This window comes from Anopheles moucheti, chromosome 2, assembly GCF_943734755.1.
Source record: "Anopheles moucheti chromosome 2, idAnoMoucSN_F20_07, whole genome shotgun sequence".
NCBI classification, from domain to species: Eukaryota; Metazoa; Arthropoda; class Insecta; order Diptera; family Culicidae; genus Anopheles; species Anopheles moucheti.
In genome coordinates, this window is record NC_069140.1 from 28506883 (window position 1) to 28524499 (window position 17617).

Genomic DNA, 17617 nt, shown 5'->3' on the forward strand with positions numbered 1-17617 from the left:
GAACAGTGCTTTTGTCCGAGTGGAACATATTTTTTACTACTTTACCCTAAAATTTATTGCGCAATAAATTTAACCTTTTTTTTTTGTTTTGTTTGTGCTCCAAAACCTACATGCTGCACTCGAGCAGAAAAGTTTTCTCACTCCTTGTTGCATCCCTTCTTCCGATTAACACTCTACCTGTCTGTTGCTACCTTTTCTGTCCGCTGTCAACATCCTTCCAAGAGACGCGCTGGGATGCTTGCGTGTGGGATGGTACAACTGGTACCATACGGTAAACCAGAGCAATTTTCACCCAGAGTCAATGTTCTTCCCGGCTCGGTCCCAGCTTTGTCGTGCACTCTTGTACGAAGGTGTGTTTGCCAGCACACGCAATCGTACGTTACTGCCTGACTCCTATTGCTCCTATTGCTTCCTTAAGGCTCAATGGTCGTGATAGGACTCAAATACCAACCATCAGCGCAACTACCCGATGGTGATCGTAAACACGTGATCATCCGTTGCTGACGGGAAAGGGGACGATCTGCACTAACAAGCACGATACAATTTCTGACCAAAGGACTTAACGCCTGTTTGGTGAAGTTAAAACCACTTCTGCTATGTTAACAGAAGACACAGGGAAGAAATCTCCCAGAAGTTCATTAAAAAAAATCTCTCCCAAGAAACTATCCTCACGACGGCAGGATTCGCGCTGGTTTTCTAATGCTCGGTAGTGCGGTCCAGCGATCGACATTTTAAAAACTCCCGAAAACGAGACAACAACAAAAAAACACGACAAAACGACAGCACAAAATTCCCAAAACTGTCACACCGAGGGGAAAATATATGGATTTTAGGAATCCGTTTTCCTGATGCTGCCGTCTGCCTTTGCCGAGTCCGTTTCGTGCATCTCGCCCGCATGTCGCACACCGTTCGTCCTGGATGGCGATCGTTGCGAGGCGGTGTCGGGGTGTTCGAATGCCCTCAATCCTGCCCACGGGCAATAGCTAGAAGGTAGCCGTAGTTCAAACACCACTTGGCACCGTTGGCATCGTTGCGATCGCAAGGGATTTGTGTTGTCTTGGAGTGGTGTTTCTTACTTTCGTTGAACGATTGTTTTGGGGTACCTTTAGCTTCCTTTTTTTTTGCATCGTCAGCTTCGCAACAGCCGGACGATGTCGGATGCCTAATTGGATTGCGTTGGGAATGAAATTCTCGCTACCACCAACAAGAAGTTCAACAAGGCGCCAGCAGATATAGTTTTTTTATTTCCCTCTGCTAAACACACGCTAGTCAAGGAGGTACGTTTTAATTATGTCCCGTTCAATAATGCTTGTCTCTTGAATATTTTTTGGTTTTCCGTTTTGTTTGAAACCAATTGCAACATTCCACGGCTATCAACTTTCATGGTTTGCTATGATAACCCTCAAAATGTCACGTCCAATTTGCACCCTTTCACCATTCTCCCACCCAGATCTCCTTCTGCGCCATTAATTTCCAGTACCGTCCCAGTCGAAAGTGGCCCTTTAATTAACTTTCCAGCTCAGGAAAGCAAAACAGTTTGGGCGAGAAAAACAAACGGCTCCTCAAAAAGGGGGCGAAAACAATAAGCCATTTTTTCCATTCCCTTTTCCACAAACGCTTTAATCAAATATGCACTCCAGATCGAGAGCGGTCTGTGTAGGTGCCGTCCGCAGCTCTATTGTTTATTACACGGGCTGTTCGATGATGCTCCATTGCTCCGGCCACTATGACATCATTTGCGAAACACAGACACACACACTGCCGAGCGCGCCAGTTCGCATGCTGGTATGCGACGAACAAAGCACGGTGATGCACTTTTGCGAGCTGTTTCTGACTTCCCCTGCACGGCAGCATATCAGCTAGCAAAACAAAAGCGCTACATGTGTTAAACGAATCGTGCATCACTTCCGCACCCAGGCACCCGGCCGTTCGATTCGGCCCTGCGCAAAAACCGCCCCAACCTGTACCGTGTGTGTTTTTTTTTTCTTTCAACAATTAACTTCGTGTTCAAGTTTGAATTTCCTATTATGAATGTGTGAACGTGCACGGGGCAGTGATGACGGCGATGGTCTTAACCGTGAAAATGCACCGGTCCGCCCTTCGGCGGCAATACCCGCAATCTGCCCGGCTGCCTTCGGCGTTGGATTGACCCTACAGCGCACGGGCCCGGGAGATTCGCCAATGGAGCATTGAGGTTTAATTTATGGTTGTGAGAGAGTTGCCACCTCTCCGGCAAACTGGCACCCCCTGGCGCCACCCCACCTTCTTGGTGGTCCACCAACGCTTGTTCAAGTGCGTTGTTTTGCTACACTGATTTAAGTTTCAGCCGCCGATGGAGTTCGCAGATGGATGGTAGAAATGACTATATATTTTCTATCCATCCCACCAGCTCCGTCACCAGCCACGGTTTGGGGTCTCTCGGCTTAATTTATGCGAAACTTCAATTGCTTCAAACGTGAGTGCACGTTGTTTCTAATGCTTCTCTTCTGCGCCGCGTAACGCTCACCGGTCCGGGAAGACACCGCATCGATTTCGTAGCTGACCTACGCTACGACCGGGCCGTGGAGTAGCAACTTGAGCCACGGCCCGGAGTGCAATTGGGCAGCAAAGTTGAGGGTCTACCGCCGCCATAGACCACAAGCACTTTGTAGGCCGCTACAAATGGTCCGCTTTTGGGGAGGGTGCAACCGGCCGGAACCGGTCCGCTTCGGACCGAAGGCGTTCCATCCGCACCATCCGGGTGGTTTGAGGTCTTGCGGAGCATTTTACCGGTCTTTGAAGCCAGTCTAGGTGCGTGCCAATGTTGAACGATCACGTAACACGAACGAAACACGATGGATGCGTTTTTTCCCGGAGCTATTTCCATGCCCCCGGTAGCATCTGCACCGGATGCATTCCGGTTTGGTTGCATTTGGCACCTGTATCTATTGCCCTTACCCTGACGCGAAAGCAGTCACTAGACAGCTCGCTATACATGAAGCTGTCCCACGTGTTGAAGGAATTGTTTTGGTGGTGACTAAATTTAAATTTTATGAAGAGCATAAAACTAAGAATGAGAACCAGGATTATGCAAACAATTCTGGGGAACTCATTTTCGACCATGACGAGGTAACGGCACCGACGGCACTTGTTTTACAATTTATTGTCCCAAATGATTTGCATTGCACGGTTTACCGACTTTCGCAACGACTGAGTGCAGCTGATGCATCAAGTGCATCCAGGCGGTGGTAAACTTATTTGGCCACAGCGCGGCCATTACTTTGCTTCACGAACGAAGGGAAGGAAATTATAAAATCACATAAATCTGCTTGACTTCTGGTGAAAACATTACATACGGTGCGATTTAACTGCTTCCCGTATGTAAACTCATTAACATTCGGCAGGTTCGCCAAATCAAAAATGGAGTACAAGAGTTTACGGTCGGGTGAAGTAGTGAAGCATAGTTGAATGCATTTTGTAACTTTCTTTCAGGGGTCATCTTAATTTCCCCACAAGAGGCACAATTCAATCGAATTTCTCACAGTTTCTCACGGAGCACTGATAAGGCAATGGATGTCGTGAAGCTGCGGTATCTATCCTTATTAACTAAAGATACTGTAAACAGGCATTCAGCTTCCACTCTTACACGCCAAGCTTGTTTGCCGGCCATTGTGAAGCTGCACGATAGTGATCTACAACACAGGTAGCAGCTACCAAGCTTACCCTGATTCCGCAAAACCGATGACATAATCCGTGCCGGGAGCCGCTGCTTAATGTTCAATTTTGGACGAGTGTTTCTAGGAATCTTGCACCACGTCCCCGCCACGATCTGCCGGAATTCGTTGACCTCATTAAAAATTGAATCTTGGAGGGTCGAAGCACTTCAAAAACTCCCGCTGCCCAGTGTGGTTACCTCTGGTCCGCAAAACCCCATGTGTGTGTTTTAAGATTTGATGAGCGGTTTGAGCAGTTCTTCAAGTTCCCGTCAAAGCCGTCATGCCGCCAGAAGCAGAAGCTCCCCGGGCCGGACGGTTAGCGGCAAAGCCGGCAAGTGCTGCCAGTGCTCCAACACGAGTGTCCTTGAGCGTACGTCCGAGTGGCAACCCTTGGCTACCAGTCTTCTTCGGGAGGGAAGTCCTCCAATCGGACGATGGTCCAACACTTGCCACTTGTTTGAAAGTTTATTTTCTTCCCGCAGCACTCGAGTTTTACGAGTTCCAAAAACAAAGCAGGAACGAGCCGGAGATCAAATCGATCTCATGCACGGAACTTCATCTAAACATGCCTTCCCGGTGCGCTGTGCCAAGATCCGGATGGGACGTGAGGCGGTACACTGAGATTCCATGCGCGTCAGGTGTGGGCAGGTGTCTTAGGTTGACTTTCGCCAAAAAAAAAGATCCACTCACATACGCTCAGAACGCTCCATGTGCCAACGCTTTTGCGGGGACTGTTTCGCGTTACTGTACTGTAGCGATGTAAAAAAACGAACACTTAAGTGGTCCTAATAAATTTCGTTCGCCGAAAATTTGGCGTGTTTTGAGTGAGCCTTCTGGTGCCCGCAGGTTGGCCGCGGTTTCGGTGATTGAAGTGCGCTCAACCGAAACCGCCGCGAAAAGCGTGCCCGGGCGCGCACTTGTTGGCAGCTTATGTCCACGGTCGGAATCACCGGTTTGCGCCGTATGATTTTTATTATTTTACGAGCGTGTTCCATTAACGTGCGCCGTGTTGTTAAATCAATTCGGAACCCGTTGCACACAGTGCCACTGCATTCCTCTTCGCTTCGGGGCTTTTGCGCCAATTGACGATCGACCGTCAAGAATAAGTCCAAAACCGTTCTACAAGGCGGATGCTAGAGAGCATCAGCCGGTACGCCATTTCGCTGGTGCATGGTTTTGTAGTGTGATTGTAATGTTTCTGTTTCGATTTAATGGCCATTACGCTGTACCGTTTATTGGATGCAATATAACCTCCACCGGCAAGAACAATAGGCGAATGCGAATATTGCTCTCACATTCATGGCGCGCGCGTACGCACGAAGGGCATTCTATGCGCAGGCCGACGAGGAAGGGAATGCAATAAATAATGTGTTGCTTATATAACATACTGGGGCCTGGACTGTGGCGAAGTACGGTACGCAGTTTGGATGTTGGTTTGCAAGTTTTGTAGCGCCCCAGTGCCTTAGGCGTTGCGTAGACGATCACGTGGTTACGGTGCGCTATCATGCGATACTTTGTCATCTCGTGCACATTTTCGCACCGATGATGTATTGCTTCCCCAAACTCGCTACCTCGCTCATCAGCATCAGGGTGTGTGGCCAGCCCATAATTTGTCCAGAAAAATGTTGAGCGATCAATTCGTCATATTACTCGACGCCAGTCAAGGTGCAAATTCGCTTTCCGCAATCTTTTCCAGCGGGGTTGAAAATCAAGGCCGGCGAGCGTTGCAATTAGAATAGTAATTGAGCGACGGTAGCAGCGAGAACAATATCTGTTTTGCATTGCTCAGATGCCAGATGCTGACGCTGGATGGGGGTTTAATCGATTTTCCCATCGTGCTTATGGGAAAGCGTTTTGTAGAATTGGACTTTCGTTGGAATTAAATCCGAGCTGACCGAGAAACGAGTTCAGTATTTATTGGAAAACTTTAGACGAGATCTTCTCAAGATCCTTGGGTAAACTTCCAAAAACTGGTCTAAAAGAAGTAATTCAGATTTAACTAAAGTAACCAGCTCAGAACTCCAAAGGACAATTAAGCATTCCCATCGGAAGCAACACACACCCTACCGAGTCCTCATTCTGTATCAACCCTTCGCTTTGTTGGGCGCTTCGCCGCAAAGAAAGCTTCCACCCTATCGCAATGCACGGTGGCGACCGAAGCCAACGTTAGTTTCATTTTATTTAATTGTGGCAATTTTTTATTACAAAAAGTGTCCCTACCCTGCCCCCAGCAACAGGGTGCGCGCGCGCTCCAGTTTGCATCCCACGCCATTATGCGCCGCAGTTTCCATTTTCTCCATTGTTATTGCGATGCAAACCACAGTGCCGTGCGTTTGCAGTAGCACACCGTAGCCGCATTTCCTTTCCGTCTGGGGGAGCTCGCGTATGGGTTGTTTTTTTTGTTTGGTTTTGTTGCACTCTCAACTTCATTTTTCAACTCAAACCCGGACCCGGCCATCTCCTTGGACGGCTGTTGGACGGGCTCGTCCGGGCAAAGCAAACGATCGCTTTCGAAGTGTGCGTTTTTGTTGTTCTTGCTGTTTTGCCATTGTTGTTGGGGTTGCCCTTGGTGCATAAAATCAGCCACCGGCTCCATTTGCCCACCCGGCGTTGTGTGTGTGTTTTTTTTTCTCTCCTTTTCTCTCTGTCTCTCTCTCTCTATCCCTCTATACCAGAAACCAGGGCGGACCGTTTGTAACGCATTTGCTGCTTTGGAAGGTAACGCATCGGTAATGAGAAGATGCAAATCGATGAGCGAGCGCACTGCGAGCATGCACACTCTGTGTGTGTGTGTGCGCAAAGGGGTAAAAATGCACTTTTTGCTGGAAGAAGGAGATAATAAAGCTTACGAAAAAAAAACAACCACGCTTCATTCAGGAGGAAGTGCAAGTAGTTTAGTGGTTTTGTTTATGTAACCAAAACAATGCATCTGTAACGCGTCCGAACGACGCCGCATAGCGAAACTGGGCAGCAAACCATAGCTCTGCCCTCCGCCTCATTGACCCTTTGTGTTTTGCATTACATCGTACTTTAGTGGATGAAGTTGGGGAAAAAAGCAAACAAACATTTTTGAGACTTTTTGCCCACTGCCGCAATGGGAGGCTGTTTAATTATCTCCAGATCAATCGTGATCAAGCCACCGAGGTAAGGATCAATGCTGGAGGGTTTTCGATGCACACATACACATTGTACATAGTCGCTACATAACAGAGAACATACATTTGTACACCTTTTTTCTGCCCCTCACTATGTGCAACTCACACGGACCGTGACATGAAGTGCAAATTTTGAGCTATTGGAAAATTAAGTTTCCGGTGCGCTTGGTGCTGTCGTAAGCACTCAACTTAAGAGAAAGCAAGAAACATCGATGCGAGTGTTCTCATACAGAAGAAGTCCCGAACTTTTCATTTTGTTTCATTCAAACTTTGAATTCCCACAGCTGGTTTCGAACAGCTGATTTGGATCATATTCCTTTGTTCAAACGGTGAAACACAAAAGCGGATAAGTGAAAAGCATAAATCACGAAACGATTTGTACACGAACTAATAAATACAACACCAAACGGGCGATTTTTAAAACAACGAAAAATAATAAAAGCAAAGAACGAAAGCATACAGGTTAGTATTAGAATTAGAAAACTATAGCTGACAAAGGAAGGAAACAAACAAACAGAAACAAAAAAACAGTTCCACAAACACCACCGTGTCCATATCTTACCGGCACTCGTGCGCGCTTTCGTCCGCTGCGGCTTCATGTGCGGGCTGTTCATGGCAGGGCGCGGGTTGGACTGTCCGAACGTGGCACCACCGTGCTGGTGGTGGTAACCGTACCCGCTCGTATCGTACCCCCCGTACGCCGACTGGCCCGTCCCGTCGAACAGGCCGCCACCACCGGTACCGGAAGTGTGCGATGCCGTCCCGCTGCCCGCATTGCTTTGGCCACCGTGCACACCGCCGAGCCCACTTCCGGTCGGCTGGCCGCCATTCGCATGGCTACCGGTTACCCCACCGTTGCCGCCACCCACCGTCCCGCTGCCGGTCGTACCTTCGCGCTGCTTTGGTTGGTTTTGGCCTCCGCTGCCACCGCCACTGCCGCCGCCGCTGCCGCCCGATCCGTTGCCACCGGTCAGGCACGGTTTCACGTCCAGCCCGCAGCTGTCCGCCGTCTGGCCGGTCGCACCGCCACCACCGACGACCCCACCGACGCCACCGAGCGCCCCACCCGTACCGACCTGGGCCTGGTGCATGAACGCGTTGATCGTGGCCTGATATTCGGCCGGCGCCGTCTGTACCGAGTCGGGCGTCGAGTCCTTCGGGGGGGTCGGCGGGAAGGAGAAGATATGCTGACCGGACTGGCCCGTCTGCACCTGGCTCAGCTTGTCCTGTGGATCCTGCGGGCAGGCGAACGGGCTGCCCCACGCACTGCTCGACGCGATCGGTTTGGGTGGGTCGCTTAGCCAGGACAGTGGACCGTGGAAGTGTGGCCGGCAGACTTGGGGTGAAACGTGTGACGAGGTCATGCGGGATGCTGTAGGAGAAGCGAAAAAAAACAGAGAGATTTAGAGGGTGAGAAACCGATAAGACACGATGGTAGATTATTTTTATGATTAAAATAAAATTAACACTACGATATGGATTTATAGTTTTGTAACATAACGTTTGAGTGCAGTCGTTTGTCAGTGTATTCATACGCAAATTTGGGAAATTTAGGATGTCCAGCGATTCCGAAGTCTTTCAGATTCATGAGAAATAGTTGGGGCCCTTTCTGGACCCTTCAAAGATGAACTGAAATTTATCTAAGAATAAATTACAGATATAGAATTCTCCCAACTGTTTGACATTTTCCCACAATTGTTGACATGGATACTAATTTCAGTTCAGATTATAAAATTTGTAAGAGTTTCAGAAAAGACAACATTTCTAGTTAGAATTCGGATCTACCCTAGTTTAAACTTTAAAATTCCAAAAGTCTTGAATTCTTGAATTAAGACTTGAATTTAAAAATCACAAACACTAAAAGAATGTGTCTACCAATAAATCAAACCATTTTGGACTGACATATTTGACTTGATAGAAAGATTTTTAAATGTGTATGTTAAGAGAGTTTTGCACAGAATCAATTTCATTCGAGTTTATAAATGGTTTTAAGATTCCAACTAGAGCTTTACACATTCCACTTCAACATGAAAATCATCCAGTAATGGTTCTAACTTCCAAATTTCATCTCAAAACCACTGTCAATGATCATCCTCCTGGTAAAGTGGGTCATTTTATGGACATATATACTACACGTCAAACCTCAACTGGATTCTGTAAGCTTTATTGATGCATTTTTTGTATTATTACTACATTAAAATGCATCTCAAAAGTCTTTCGCTAGTGCCCGATCCCGACACGAGTGACTTCATTCGCAGAGTCCGCGCCGTTTACCCGTGTCCCCAATGTGCGGATGTTTGTCTGCGTGTGTAAGTGTATAATTTTTCGTCATAACAGTACCCTTAATAGGTGGAATTATGAAAAATGCTGCACCTTCTTGAAGGCGTTGTTTTCTTCGTCGGTTTTGTGCTTTGTTGCGCGGGTCCACCATGTTGCGCAGGGACCTGGCTTGACACACTGGTCCACGGCACTGTATGTAAGCGATGTAGCAGCAGAAGGACACCGTACCCCCCAAGGCACCGATCGCAACAACCGATCGTTGAGGTGCCGAGAAAATGAGCGAGCGCACAAAACACAACAAAATCCAAAACGGTCAGCCGCGCTGAAGTGACTGGCCCTTCTGCCAGTGCTAACCCATACATCACCGGGCACCGGCAAGGAAACGCTGCCCGGAGGGAATTTTGGGTTATTCGCGGTTACTGCACGGATACAATGGTGCAATGAGGTTTCTCCAGCGAGCCGCACCCTTTCGCAGAGTCGCCCATATTTCCGCCCGATCTTTGTCACACAAGGAGGGAGGGGGGGGGGGGGGGGGGTGCTGAGGTGTGCCACCACTGTCGATGATGATGGCGGTAGCATACTTGCATACTTGCATATTTCCCAGCAAATGCCCAGGCCCATAAACCTGCCAACCGAGCTGACAGATATTTGCCGCCGTTGCCGCACGTCGTGGCCGCTGCGGCAGTGGCTGAATACTGTCGTAAAAATTTACCACCACCCACCATAACTCCCACCCCTTCACCCCTGACACACGATCACTGATTCCTTGGCGGAAATCAAATGGATTGAAAGGAAAAATCGGACACAAAAACGGGCAGAGAAATTCCCCAGCGCTAAACTTCCCCAGCGGGAAGCAGGGGATGGGTTGGGAATAAAAATTTATGTTCAATAATAATGAATGATTATAATTATTAAACAGCAAGTGCACCTTGCACCGTCTCCGGGCCCGACTGGGAAAGGTGGAAAAAAGCATTAAATGAAACATTTCCAACGCGTCCGACAACTGTTTTCACTTGTTTTATCTTTTTTTTTTGTTCGCCCCAAAATGCCTCCGGAGATGAAAATTCACCTCAGATTGATCGGTAGGAAATGGTAATAAATTCAAACACGATGCCCTGCATTACGATCACCATCGATGGGAAGAGGAGCGATTCCATCCCGGAGCAGGGTAGGTTGTCAAAATAGAGCGATTAAAATTTATCTCACTGCAATCGGAAAGAAATCTACGGAGTTTGAACTCGCCAAACCGTAAAGATCTCGCGCTCGATCATGATCTCTGGCTATTCTGTAGAATAGCATGTATGTAACCCATACACGGTGCAGCCGAGTAATACGAGCTTCTTCCTGTGCTGCTCCATTTGAATATCATAATACACAGCGAGCGAGCTTTTCATGTGGCGATCGGATGATCGATCGGCGATTGGAATCAGGTAAATGCACGTGATAATCGGATTAACGCTGTTACCCATGAGCTTAGTGGGACAGGTGTAAAAGACGGAAGAATATAAAGAATATGAATCTCCCCAGCGTTGGATAGAGATCGATGGCAACGATCGCCGAGAGATCGATCATTTTGGGAAGCTTAGACGCTTAGGAATGTTTGCTTGAAGAAGAACTTTGAGCATATAACATTTACAGCTTGACCATCAGGATGGAAGTTGTGTCGTTTAGACGTAGCTAAACTCCCAATCCGAATAGCACAGCTTTTCGCGAGATGATTAATTTTTCAATTACACATAATGCAAAGCATATTAAAACATTGCACTACCAAACCAAATTAAACCACCTTCGCGTACAGCCCATTTTCTGTGTCGTAAATCAATCAACCCGTATGCTACCCGTTTGCAAGTGTGCAAGTGATCCCAAGGTCCTCGGCAGTTCAGCATTCCGTTGCAAAGTAGTGCAGCAAACAAATCACCGATCGCTGCGGAATCGATCCGCGAGGGTTGCGATTGCTGCTTCAGCAGCAACACAAAACGTACCAAAACGTGACGAGCCCGGTGTCGAGGATGCATTCCCGTGCTGCAGGCTGTGAAAGCGCCTCGCTGTAAACCGAAGCCTGCGATAATAATAAATAATAAATAATTATCATAATAATAATAATAATATTATGATCCGTATGCCGTCCGGGTATGTTCGAGTACGAACGAAAGCAACAAAAAAAAAACACAAACCGTTTGCATCGTTGCCGCACACTTCCCGAGGCATCGTTGACGACCGGAAGGGATTGGACCATGATTGCCCCCGATCGTTGCCCGACGCTGCCCGTTCGGAATCGGTTGCGTCGATCCGCACGAGAGATCCGTCAAGACAAGTCAAGTTAACTCCTCGTCAGGGTGATTTGGGATTTTTTTTAGGTTCGTTGTTCGTTCGCCTCTCCGCCGCTGCCCTTGTCGAGCAGGACGAGAAGGAACGTGGAAGGATCCATTCTGCTTCCAAAACCAACCAGCCCGCCCGTGCAAGAATTATGACCGATGGATGAATGGACGGACGGATGATGGAGAGCGTGCGAGATTCGTTTCGATCGGGAGTTCGGGGTCAGGACTATTCACAGGAGGGGTTCACACCAGGGGGACGGAGAGAGCGGCGGGCCTTTGTTGCCTGCATTTTCCACCCGGACACTCCGGCAAAACCCGTCCCACGTTCTTACCAGCACTGCGGTGCCGGGTCCACTTTGGCGTGATTCATTGATTTATGTGCGTTAAGATGATCGATCGATCCGCCAGGTTGTTGCCGATGGTGGATTAAAACGCGCTGTACTGCCGGGCCGGGCCCTTCAGTGTAATGCGTATCGGGCGGTGGGGAAGGTTCGAGCGTGTGTGTCGCTCGCTAGCAGCACGGCCTTTAGAAGCCCGTGTGGGTCGTCACGGTTGCACCGATAGTAGCACCGGGAATGAAAGTTTTTGATTGAGACAATGCGTCGTGTGCGCTGTGGACCATTACCATCGTGTCCGAATGTAAAACAGGTAAAACGTGGCCAAAAGGGGTTTTTTTTCCACCCTACGCTAGGTGATCGATCAAACTGCGTCTCGAGAATATAAGGTATTTTAAGGGGTTTCCTCCGAATGTACGACACATTCCATGAAGACATTTTTTGTGAATTTCTTGAGAGTTTATTGCGCTAAGCTCTTAAAACTTGCTCAATATTATAAAATTACAACATAAAGCGATAGTTATTGTACACAAACTTCACGCAAAGTACCAGGACCCCGCTAATGCTGAGAGAAATCTTCAGCATGGAGGCAGACAACTCCTCCCTTATTGGCTTCGTATCAATCCAGAACAAGTCTTTTACTCCGCCACACACACCAGTTACCCCCCCCCCCCCCCCCCCCCCTCGTACGAACGGTGTAGGAACGTATTCAACACATATTTTACAGCATCACATCATGTCTAACAAGCACAAACAACAATGAAATCATAAAATTTATAATGCTCACACAGCAAGCCACAGCCCCGGTGTACTCGGTACGCGGGTAAACCGAACCTGCCCCAGCTAGCCCAGCATAATGCGCTTGGGGAAGTGTGCTGACGCTCCTAGCTTCGGTTCCAACGATAACGGCCCCGATGGAAGCGCAGGCGAAACCCGGCCCGGAATGGTGGGTAATAGAAGAAAACAAATGATAAATACCTGTAATAACATTAATACAACGTACGAACGAGGCGTAGCGTGTAGTGTAGCACGAGTGTAGCAGCGATAAAAGCGAAGAAAAGGAGTTGCAACAACGACGACGATGGGAGGTATGGAGAGATGTGTATTTTCCCCAACACAACTAGTCAGCGCGCGTATGGCCAGAGGAAGAGGAAGCGGATGACTATCAGGAGGGTAACATCAATGCTCCCCAGAACAGAAGACGCTGTGATTTGATTCGGAGCACGAACGAACCATTCTTTCTGCTCGCCTTTTTATTCGCTCGGCTCTGCTGTCAATGTACATCCAGCCGCTGGCTGCTAGCTTCGCCTCCGTCCGCCCGGGGTAGGTTGGTTCGAGGGAAAATAGGCTGTTTCTTAACTGACCAACTTTTTTTTTCGCCCTCCCATTCTGTGCTTTTCTGTGTTCGCTTCGCATCCCCATCTCGCATGTTTCCGCCGACAACTCCCCAAAAGCAGCTACGTGCACAGACGTATGGCGGAGTTATGATTTATCCCGCGCGCGCACAACATACGAACGAAACAAAAAAAAACGCGGTACGGTATCTGCTCCACCTTCACCACGTACCAGGATCTGCCGATCGATGTTTGAATGTGACTGGAATCGCGCCCCGAAGAGTACGGGCACGTACGTACAATTTATTACTATCAGCATCATTTCCGAGCCGAGGATCATCGGATGGATCAGATGGATCACACGGCACGGAACAATCATCCTTCGCTGGTTTGGCCTGGTTAGCTTAGATCTGCTTGCTGGAACGTCCGTTCCGTTCGCGGCGAAGTGTTTTCGTAGCATTGTTTTAACCTTAAAAATTTGTTCCACTCGTCGGCTGCCACCGGGGAGTAGCCGGCCAGCCAGGGGGAAACATATCTTCCCCGGACGATATCTTCCTTGTTAGATCTTTACTACCAAGCGATGGAATCCTGGGTGCCGGGGACCGGGCCGGTATCACACAAATCACGATCAAATTGTATCCGTGAAATGTCCACGAAACGAGTACGGCTGCCACCGGTGCAATAAATTGGACACCCCGAATCCCGAATGGGGATAAGGACCTCGGGACGATAATTTCAAACGCTGCCCAACCCCCTTCGTTCGGCCACGGTTTTAATTCGTTCGATTAGAGAAGATGTGCCGGTGGATTGGTTATTTGGTTTACCGGGCGTCCATAATCCCCGGCACGGCTCATGCTTATCATTATTTATGATTATGATCTCATGATGTCAGTTGATTACCCGGTACGCCTTTACAATGACCGTCAAGCGCAACACTCGGCCAACGCTCGTCAGCGATCGTCGAATTATTGTTCATTTTATTATGCTACAACAAACGATACGATAGTTGTGACCTCAATGTTTTACGAAATTCGCCCGACGATGTAGCAATTGTTTGGGAAGGAGAAGGAGTTCAGCTAGATACAGTATCAGCCGTGCTGAGCTCTTACCTGTACATCGACGAGGAAGAGATCTTTTTTTTTAACGAGAGTTTTATGAACATAAATCGAAGGCTATCGGTTACTTCCCACAGCTCGGTAGAACTAGTCGGCCCCACTATCCCCGTGTGGCATGGATGTGGAAGACCCCCACCTGTATACACCTTATCGTGCGGGAACTATCACTAAAGCCTTCCGAACAGCTGTCGAACAAAACGATCATCGCGTATCATCGAGCTCCAATTTCGCGTGTGTTGTGAGCACCAGCTAATGGGGTGTGTATAACGCATGGCTAAACTTCTTCATCATCACCGCAGCGCATAGTTGTCGGTGATTCTCCGTTTCTCAACCCATTCGTTCCTGGGGCTGCTCATCACCTACCCGTGGGTAGGCAAACGCATCCCGTACAAGTCATCGGCAAAGTGTCAACGATTAATTTGGAAGCGAGATCACGATGTCCGATCTGGATCCCGAATGGCCACTGATCACCAATGTTCGATCGCTCGTTCGGGGACACACTGGGAACCTCTCCCGTACTCCTATCAGCACGATTACGATCGAAATCTATAAATCTACGCATGCCATTCCGGCCATCGGAGGTCTGGCGGTGCGATGGCAACCACGGCTGCTGTCATCTCCGAACCGATCGTCCCGTTCCCGCGTGTATCGAGTGGCAGCAGCACGGTGGCGTTTCTCGCTGTCCAGCACCAGGATCGCCGGTTCCCGGGAACGGTGCCGATGCGGGCAATCCACGGAATTGTTTAATTAATTCAATGTTTATGCCAGTTTTTCTCGCTGGCTCGGACTGCTCGGGATGGGGGATTCTACCCGGCCGAAATCTCACCGCGGTATCAGATTACGTGGCAGAGAAACAAGTTGTTCTAATCACGTGAAGCGTGTGGGGACACAGCCGAAAATTAAGCGACGAATGCGGTGAAACAAAAACACAACAACTCTCATAAAAAACGTGTATAGGCATCAACCGTAGAATCGTGGTGGAATGAGCCGCGCATAGAGAAGAAATGTTCGCCTTTCGTACGGCATTCGGAATTCTGTGGCTGAGCGTTGAATTTCCTGGAAACAAGACATCCCAGAGCAGAGAAAAATAACCCGACTACTGTGGCAACTCATGGGAGTCATCCAGATGGAGGATAGGCTTTCGATCAAGCAGGTTCAAGGTGTTCCATCTTCTACAGCTAGTTAGCGGGGGTTTTGGGATAGTGAAGTCACCTCACTTGCTCACGGTTGGTATCTTAGCATCTCAAGCTTCGAATTAGCAGCGTCCCAAAAATAGCATCTCGCGCATAAGCGCCATCAGCGCCACCCAGAATGTATCAGCGCTCCTGAAAAAGCGTCCCGATCTCCTTAACAGTCCCGAATTTAGCTGCTTGTCTCATACATTCCAATGCCCCATTATAACATGCTTCGCGTTGTATACAATGTGATTTTTGTCACAATCCGCAAGATTCTTCGGTGGAACAATCCGATAGCAAACACACACAACGCAAAAAATCGCGAAACTCTGCGGACACATCAAGAGTGCCCAACCAACTCGGTGTTGCCATTCATGCCCTTATTCTTGCAGCGTACCCGAAGCTGCCAAAAACATTGTTAACCTCCCGGGCTTGCGGTTCTCTTGCTTGTACCTCGATCGATTCGATTCCTGTGGGCCCCGCAGTGGCCTTTCTGTTTCGGGTCCCATTCACTTCATCCCAAGCTGTGTAAATTTAATTCCAAAAAAACGCTCCGGCACCGGACTGTTCCAGTTGTTCCAGGGCGGTGCGCGTTTCATTTTTCCACGGTGGGAACAGAAACACGATCGTATTGCTTTTCTCGGTGGTTTGGGGTTGGGCCCACGGATGTCACACACACAAGAGCGCGGGAGCACCCATTCAATTCAATTGATCAGTTGGAGGCTTTTCGGGAGACCCCGGTTTTTTTTTGTCAATGCCAGGACGAAAATGCGCGTGGTCGCGATGCGTAGTTGATCGGCAGGCGATTTAAGCATCCGGTTTGACGAGCACGCTGGCACAGGACGAACAGGGTCCGGGCCGTGCCGTTCTGCACGGGACTATCACAATAAGGACGTGGCGGACATTCAATCAGCGGGATTAGCAATTGAACGATGGCACTGCCCCTGGGTCGGCTGATTGTTGTGCCTCCGCCAGGGGCATTGTTCGGGGCAGCCGTATCGCATCGAGCGACAGGTTTAACGATATGTCTCGTTTGTTTTGCACAGCGAAACGACGCGATGAATGTCTTCGGAGCACTCGTGTGGTTGTTTTTTTTTGTTTTGTTTGTTTGTTTCCTGTTACCAAGCCCTTGGCTATGTGCTTGCCCCCATCTTAAACTTCAGCTACGCATCTCGGCCGAACAAGAGTTGCTTGAGGGGTACGAGCAATGCTTCACCTGCAGCTGGTGGATTCAGTGGCTTCAGTGGTGCCTTTTTAACCGGCATGAAGGTTTGCGTTATGTTTTTTTTTAACTTCCCTTTCTTTTCCACCCGCCTGCACGGGATGCGCCATCGTAAAAGCGCCGTAGCCCCACACACTGAAAATGCTTCAAATTAAACAAAAACCCAAAAAAAACGATCTTATACGGTAGATTTTGTGGAGTGAATATCATCGATATCCAAAAAAACCCGGCAAGAGAAAAACCAAACCAAAATATGCCCGCAGCTGAGGCAACGCCTTTTCAATGGTTCGTTTGTCTCGGTGTTGTTTTTTTTTTCTTGCTTCTCCGTTCCAAACGCTCGTGAAACAATATAATTGAAGCATTAAAAACGTGTAATTGACCACGATTAGAATGCATCACGGAGTGGTTGAATGTTGAGTTCGTTTCAATGGTGGCGGTGGAAGGATTTGCCAAAAAACGAAAAAAAGGTTCGTACGCGCACGCGGTTTGATTGATCGTACCGCGCTGAATGCGGTACTTGGGTGCAACAGTAGTTAAGAACATTAATCGACACGTTGCAGCGTAAGTTATTCTGGTTTTTATTTTCGTTCGACTTGCAATGCAATGTTTAGTGGAATTCGAATGGAATATGTTGTGAGGAAAAGGGATTTTTTTTAATTTTCTTACGGAATATGCAATAATTAACTCATCCACATTAGCTCACGGTAGAAATTGCCATTTGCTGGAATTTTTTGAACGCTTGCATACTTTATGCTCACTACACTCACTACGCGCAATATTGCCGTAAATGGAGCCAGCGCACTGCTCGACTGCTCCCTTGTAAGCAAAGCAGCTGCCGATTCCCACCGATTCTAGTGCTGCCTTGTACGCGTATACCCAACCGGACCACTTTTCCAATATGGTGCGATGCCCATGTAAAAAGCTCAAGGTGTGAAAATGGATTAATTAAGTGTCGATTACCAAAAACCGCAGCCGAGCAAATGGCAAT

The 17617-nt window shown here is 48.4% G+C and overlaps 1 protein-coding gene across 1 annotated transcript in view; it reads right to left on the bottom strand.

Annotated features, from left to right (window-relative positions):
- The window catches only part of LOC128310520 (GATA-binding factor C), a 99960-nt gene that overhangs the window by 52963 nt on the left and 29380 nt on the right, over positions 1-17617 (bottom strand). Inside the window, exon 2 of the mRNA XM_053047177.1 lies at positions 7740-8222. Within this exon, the coding sequence (XP_052903137.1) occupies positions 7740-8222 (483 nt within the window). The remainder of the gene's footprint in view (positions 1-7739; positions 8223-17617) is intronic.